The sequence below is a fragment of the Rhincodon typus genome, chromosome 21 (genome assembly GCF_021869965.1).
Source record: "Rhincodon typus isolate 14 chromosome 21, sRhiTyp1.1, whole genome shotgun sequence".
NCBI lineage: Eukaryota > Metazoa > Chordata > Chondrichthyes > Orectolobiformes > Rhincodontidae > Rhincodon > Rhincodon typus.
In genome coordinates, this window is record NC_063352.1 from 26,129,190 (window position 1) to 26,137,265 (window position 8,076).

General features: G+C 41.4%; 1 protein-coding gene across 1 annotated transcript in view; it reads left to right on the forward strand.

Annotated features, from left to right (window-relative positions):
• Positions 1-4,269: 4,269 nt before the first annotated feature.
• LOC109936213 (probable helicase with zinc finger domain) overlaps positions 4,270-8,076 on the forward strand; it is a 198,378-nt gene continuing 194,571 nt past the window's right edge. Inside the window, exon 1 of the mRNA XM_048609707.1 lies at positions 4,270-4,488. Within this exon, the coding sequence (XP_048465664.1) occupies positions 4,270-4,488 (219 nt within the window). The remainder of the gene's footprint in view (positions 4,489-8,076) is intronic.

An 8,076-nucleotide genomic window follows, 5' to 3' on the forward strand; every position in this document is an offset into this window, starting at 1 on the left:
TGGTGCATTTATATAACTTAATTTTGAATATACTTGTATGCATTTCTATTTTTATTTATTTATGCTCAGAATTTGGGAAAATTTGCTGCATGATTTTTAAAACATGCTCTGATACATCATTCACAGTGACTGACACGAACAAGTACAATCTGACCAAGATTGTAACTTTGTCTAAATGTTTCCAACATATTATCAGCAGTTTGGTTACAAAACATGTAAAAAAAATTTTAATAGGTATTGGTTTTGTTGCCTTTTCAAGGTGAATCTCAAAATAAAATGGAGTGGTATTTACAAGGCAGTTAGAATTTGGAAGAAGAATTGAGTAAAGTGACTTATCTGATAGATATTCCTGATTGTAGGAAGGATTAGATTGGAGGAAGAATTAGGTATGTCATATATACATGTTGAAGCAGTATCATCGCAGGGAAGAGGATATAAAGTAACAAGTATGACAGGTGGTAAGAATACTGGAAAATGACAAAGACAGTAAGAGTAAAGTAGAAGGAGAGGTTTACAGTTCACAAAGTGAACTTGTTACAATTTGACTGGCAATAGAGAATTACTGGGACAGTTAGAAACTGTTTTCATATTTAGAGGATGGACAATTGGAAGATCTTGTAAAGTTACTTTGGAAGACTCAGGAAATATGTAAAGATACATTGCGATATACAGTGTTAACTAGACATGTAGTGGACCTAAGAGACTTGGTGCTGATAAAACAACATCCTTATTGGTTGAGGCCAGAGAAACGAGTTCAGGTGGAAATAAATTCAGTGCATGCTGGGGAGCCACATAATTGATCCTTGCCAAAGCAGCTGAAGTTCACTGGTGGTGTTAGTTCCTAAGCCAGGTGGATCGACTACATTTTTGCATAAACGATAGAAAGTAAAATGCAGTGACGAAAACCAATTCAAACTCAATTCCTCGGTTCGAAGCTTGTATTGATAGGTTGGCATGGCCTTATTTCTTTCTAAAATTGATTAAAGAATACTGGTAAACACCATTAACTTCAAGGGTTAGGGAGAAATCTGTCTTTGTAACCAAATTAATTATGGAATGGTTGACTCATGCCATTTGTTTTTAAAAAACCTTGGCTATGTTCTAAAACCTTATAAATCAAGGCGTAGTTGAAGTACCAAACTGTGTGGTTTATTTAGATGACGTTGTAATGTACAGTGACGCATAGGAAGAACATGTAAAGCAATTAGATGTTTAATGTTATTTATTTAATTAATTAATGTTTATGTAATTTCCGTTAGCTGGCTTAGTAACCAATCTTGCGAACAGCGGATTTGCAAAAGCAAGGCTAACTTACCTAGGGCACATTGTAGGACTGGGACAAACATTGCCAAGAACTGCAAAAGTAAAGGCTCTGATAGAATTTCCTATTTCTAAAAGTAAATGAAAATCATGAGATTTTTAGGACTGTATGCATCTTGTAGGAAATCTGTGACTAATGTCAGCACAAAAGCTGTACCATTAACAAATTTGTTATGGAAAAAGTGCTTTGGTCAGCACAATGCCAAGCAGCCTTTGAGAAACTGAAGCCGCATCTAATAAATGAACTAGTATTGATCACTCCTGACCATATCAAACCTTTTAAAACGGCAGTTGAGGCCTCAGACTTGGGGTAAATACAGTCTTATTGCAAGATGATGAGTTGGGAGTAGAGGAACCAGTGGGGTACTTGTACAAGAAATTATTCAAATATTGGGGAAGTATTCTACCATAGAAAAAAAACACTGGCATTATCACAAGCTTTTCAACACTTTACTTCATAGAATCATAGAATCTCTACAGTGTGGAAAGAGGTCATTCAGCCTAACAAGTGTGCACTGACCCTCTGAGGAGCATGCCACTCATGTATAAGGGGAGCCCTCATGTATAAGGGGAGCAAAAGAATGAATAGATTTGTCTTGTTTTCTGTTGTCTGTCACCATACCAAAAATTTCATCTTTCCAAAGATCGGAGGCATGTAAAGTCCACATGTTTTTATTGCCTAATTTTGGCCTGCTGATTAGAAAAGGAAGGTACTGCTTTAAACCAAGGGGACTATGCAAAGAGATGACCGTATGTTTATCATATCATGTTTAAATCATTTTTACTGGACCACATTGTGAGTTGTGTACAATGTTGCCTTTTTCCTGGAACAGATGGCACAGAGCTAGCGGGCTCTGAACAAAGGGACAATTGCTTGACAACAATGTTTTGTTTGGCTCTGATCAAGTGACAATGACTTGTTAGAGCCCAATATAGCAGAGAACCACCCAGCCTGGAAAAGAAAAGCATCAAAAAATCTCCCTGTTTCCTGTGACTGATTAGGAATAGTCAACATGGCTTTGTGTGTGGGAAATCATGTCTCACTAACTTAATTGAGTTTTGAAGAGGTGACAAAGAAGATTGATGAAGGCAAAGTGATTTACGTTGTCTATATGGATTTCAGCAAAGCGTTCAACAAGGTTCCGCATGGAAGACTAGTTATTAAGACTAGATCACATGTGATCCGCAGGAGCTAGCCAATTGGATACAAAATTGGCTTGAAGGTAGGAGACAGAGTGTCGTGGTAGAGGGTTGCTTTTTAGACTGGAGGCCTGTGACCAGTGGTGTGCCACAAGAATTGGTACTGGGTCCACTGCTTTGCATTATTTATATAAATGATTTGGATCTGAATATAGGAGATATGGTTAGTAAGTTTGCAGATAATACCAAAATTGGTGGTATAGTGGACAGTGAAGAAGATTACCTCAGAGTACAATGTGACCTCAATCAGACCGGCCAATGGACTGAGGAATGGAAGATGGAGTTTAATTTAGATAACTGCGAAATGTTACATTTTGGCAAAACAAATCAGGGCCAGACTTGTAGAATTAATGGTAGGGCCCTGGGGAGTGTTGCTAAACGAAGAGACCTAGGGGTGCAGATGCATAATTCCTTGAAAGTGGAGTCACAGGTAGTCAGGGTATTAAAGAAGGTGTTTGGCATGCTTACCTCATTGGTCAGAACATTGAGAAAAAGAATTGGGATGTCATGTTGTCGCTGTACAAGACATTGGTGAGGTCACTTTTGGAATACCGCAGACAGTTCTGATGGCCATCCTATAAGAAGGATGTTATTAAACTTGAGAGGGTTCAGAAAGGATTTACAAGGATGTTGCCAGGACTGGAGAGTCTCAGTTATAGGAAGAGGCTGAGTATGCTGGGGCTTCTTTCCCTGGAGTGTCGGAGGCTGAGGGATATCCCTGTGGAGATTTATAAAATCATGAGGGGCATCGATTGGGTAAATAACCAGGGTCTTTTTACTAAGGTGGGGACGTCCAACATAGAGACCATAGGTTTAAGGTTAGAGGGGAGAGATTTAAAAGGGACCTGAGGGGTAACTTTCGACACAGAGGTTGGTGTCTGTATGGGACCAGCTGCCAGAGGAAGTGGTGGAGGCTGGTACAATTGCAACATTTAAAAGGCATCTAGATGGGTATATGAATAGGAAGGGTTTAGAGGGATATGGGCCAAATGCTGGCAAATGGGAGCAGGTCAGATTAGGTTGTCTGGTCAGCATGGATGAGTTGGACTAAAGGCTCTGTTTCTGTGCTGTATGACTCTGACTTTATAAGTTTGGATAACATTGTACTGTTACTATTACAAAAATCAGTGAATAAATTACACTATTCCATTTAAAATAAAGTTGACAGTTCAATTGTATGTTGGGCTTAGTCTCAAATTTTTTGAATTGAATGATTTGTCACTTAAATTTTACATTGAATAATGCAGTTAAACACAATGAAAAGCTTCAACTATTGCCGCAATCCAGAACCTTTTTGAATAGTTTAAAAATAGAAAGAGTAAAAAGATATAACTGAAATGAGTTTGTCTTTGTTCTGTTTCTAACATGAGTCCTGAATTGGCTCACCTGTGCTGGCACCCCTCCTTCACAGTCTTGCTGCCTGTGCTGGATCCACCAATGTAGGAATTGCCACTCTTTAGGTGCCATCTCTTCATCACTGGGCCCTCCTCTCCGTTGCCAAGTCCCACACTGAATCCACATTCACCCTGCATCCACGAGTTCCCGGCTCTGCTGCTGCCACCTCCCTGATAACCAGGATTCCTATCTCTGGGCCTACCGCAACCACAACTAGGGGACTACATTGATGTTGCCAGGAGTTCCCGCTCCAGGGACACCAAGCTGCTGCTGCCAAACCAGCACCAAGAGTCCCTGCTCTGGGTCTACTGCTACCGCTGCCCTCCTCTGAGATGTCACCTTGCTGGTGGCTCCATGTTGAAGAGTCAGCTGCCACCAATCATTGAAGGAGTTATTCTGCTGCTGCTGCTGGCCCTGAGTGCTGGGAGGATGTCCTTGCTCGTGCCTCCTCTGACTGCTGGGAGGCTGCTGTCACTCCCCGCACACCCAACTCTTGCTGCTGTGCCGATGCTGCCGACTAAACCATCAAAGAAAAGAAAAACAAAAGAAAAACGTGGAAGAAATAGAACAGAGGTAAAAAGAAAAATAAAAGAAAGCAGATGAGAGCAGATGAGTCCTCAATAAGAACCTGCATACAGCCCTGCAATTGGCAGCCATCTTGGAGCTTTTTAGTTGCCAATATTTATATGCAGTTATGGCTACAGGTAGAAGTGTAATGTTAGTCAAATAAAAATAAGCTTTGAGACAGTAAATCAAATTTATTGGCTTGTCCTGCACTTCAAGACACTGGCTATATATGAAAGTGTTGGACTTTCTCACCCTTCTCTTACTCCAATGTGTATTACCTCGGTATAGCCTTTCATTCTCAATTAGACAACTGTACACATTTGAGACATTTGCTGTGATATGATTAGCCTCTGACCTGCCACTCCCATAGTCCCATAGTACAATACAACAATTGTATCTGTATTGTATCTGTTTGTAGTATATCACAAATGGAAAGCATGCAATGCCTTGCACCTTCTCACAGTTATCACAGCTGGCCTCTCCACAGAGAGAAACAGAATCTCAACCAAGCGCAAAATAATTAACCACGAGATGAATTTGTTGCTGTATTAAAATGAACAGAGAACATTGACAGGACTTTAGTCATAGTGTAAATGTTCATTTCTCATGTCAAGTTGTAGTTGAGCTGCCACTGAATGGAATTTTGGGTGTGAAGGAGAGAAGATTTAGCTGTCTGGTGTCACCCCTCAATGATCTTTGTAGTCCTTCCCTGTGGAGGTAGTTTCCCTCCCTTTATTCCTTTGTAGTTATGGAGGGTCTAAATGTCAGCCTATGGGGTGACCTCAATGACTGGCCTATGTTCCTAAGTCTGTTCCACCAGTCAATAAGATCTTGGCTGATAGTGCAGCTGTAGAACATTGAATAATCACTGGTCTCCTGATCACTAGAGTGGCCCTTTGGTTAGCTACACATTCCAGCCATCAACCCCCATCCCATTTTCAAAAAGCAGTTACTAACCTCTCCCACTTTGGATGTAGCCTTCTCAAAATTGAAAGCACATTAGAACATTGTGCATCTGATTTTTGGATCAAGATTGTAACTTCAGAATTTGTGTAAACTGTAGTCAATTGCAGCCTCCCTCAGATATGTCCCCCTGTTCTGGACCTCCTCTGCTGTTCTACCTCCCCAATTATACTTCATCTCACTGTCACCCACCATTTTACACTTGGAGACCCTCACATCAAGGTCCTAATACCCAAACTGGCCCTGTACTCTTCCCACATACAGACCAGAATCACCTCAAGGTTCTTTGACTCCGCACCCAACCTCCCCTTCAAGATTGTATGTTCCTTTATCTTATCCATCAGATACTACCCTATAATGTTCAGTTTCCCCATATGACTGGCCAATACAATCAGACCAATTCCCAGACTTGAGTTGTCCACAGCTTCAATGACTGCATGGACAGCAGCAATGACCCTCCCTGTTCATCCATAACCAAGTCCCCCATTTACACCCATTGACCATGGCTCATTCCTCAATACATCCCCGACTGACCAACCAGAAAAGCCTGGACTGATTGTATTTGAGTTCCTAGGTTGACCATGTCCCAGTCTCAACACTTGAAAGGTGAGGAGTTCCTGACCAGACTTGGACCAACTGTCTGACTGATCATGGCCAACAACCCAGGCTCGAAATTGCTAACTCCTTGACTCACTGTGGGAGATCTCCTTGACAGACGTAAATCCACTTTCCCACTGTAATAATGCTTCCCCCTTTTTGTTCATAGATCACCATATCCTTGATCCACATTTACATTGTTTGCCAAGTGCGCTGCAGGCAAATGCGCCACCTCTAATATTTGCGCAGTACAGTATCCTTCAGCCACATTTACCACCACTTTCACAGCCACAAGCTGCTGATTTATTTTCTGTGCCAAGTTGCCATCTCTGAAGTGCACTCTGTTGCCTTGCCATTCCCCAGTTTGGTTTTGTAATGGCCCAGGGATGCGTTTTGTCTTGGTCCCCTTGTAGGTGCCTACTGCAGTTGTTGAGTTCAGCAAAAGTGAAGGCAGTGGACACAAGAAGGAGAAAAGGTAAAGAACTTAACTGGTTTGGAAGCCAAAGATCTTATACACAATCATATATCTGAAGCACAAGAACCTTGATTGGGCAGAAGTTAATTGGGAAAGCCAGGTTAACCCCAATGAGTTGTGCAGTTTGTGAGATGCAAATGGATGCAGATAAGGTTCTTGTGGAAGGAGAACTTTAGCGCTAATGTTAATCTTGATGCAAGAATCTGATTTTAGACTCCTGCTCAATTAAACTCATCATTCTTATTGCCTCCTTTGAGAGTCAAAAATTGCACCCAGTGTTTCAGAAAGACGAACCTAGATTAAGAAATTCACTAACCTTCTGACATGGCTTAATTTGCTTGCACCAAATATTAGGAGTTAAATTACTTCATTAAAATCACCAAGCCTCTGCCATATGCCAGTTTGCTCTCAGCGTCTGTCCATGCTACAACATCACAGCAATTATCAGGGATGCATGTTTACTCCAAATATGTGTTTTAAGTCTTTTTCTGTATCTTAATTCATCCCATTAGATCTCCACTGCCTGGAGATCTCCCATCATATCCTCTCCTATCATTGAAGCGATTTCATTGTTTATTATTATCGCTAACATATGCCCCTATAATTTTTCTATTTCTTACTGTAGATCTGGAAACAGCTCCAAATTTCAAAGTGAAGGGCATAAAATAATTGTACATACCTGTCTTTTAAATTTGAGTGAATAGTGTAATCCATTGTATTCTTGTCCAAAATGGATCCCCTTTGGATAATCCATACAAGTATTCTCCTGTACATCCTTTGTTGAAATAGGATTAAATTTGGTGAGCTTTGAAAGTGTATCATTTATAGTCAAATGGAACAGTACACAATCTAGAGCTGTATCTGAGTTCCATTTAGTGGTATTTGCTTGATGTTTTCTCCTATTACTCCAGTCTAGTTGATATTTCTGTGTGGACTTCGAGCAAATGCCCTTCATTTAAATGAGAGACTTTATGTATCATATAAAGGCAAAATACTGCAGACATTGGAAATTTGAAATAAAAATAGAAAGAGCTGGGGAAACTCAATCAGGTTTGCTTTGTAGTTCTGGAAGAGTCATTGGACACAATGTTAAGAGATAACAAGGTGTAGAGCTGGATGAACACAGCAGGCCAAGCAGCATCATAGGAGCAGGAAGGCTGACGTTTCAGGCCTAAACCCTTCATCAGAAATGGGGGAGGGGAAGGGGGTTCTGAAATAAATAGGGAGAGAGGGGGAGGCGGATAGAAGATGGATAGAGGAGAAGATAGGTGGCGAGGAAACAGACAGGTCAAAGAGGCGAGGATGGAGCCAGTAAAGGTGAGTGTAGGTGGTGAGGTAGGGAGGAGATAGGTCAGTCCAGGGAGGACGGACAGGTCAAGGGGCCGGGATGAGGTTAGTAGGTAGGAAATGGGGGTGCGGCTTGAGGTGGGAGGAGGGGATAGGTGGGAGGAAGAGCAGGTTAGGGAGGCGGGGACGAGCTGGGCTGGTTTTGGGATGCGGTAGGGGGAGGGGAGATTTTGAAGCTTGTGAAGTCCACATTGATACCATTGGGCTGCATT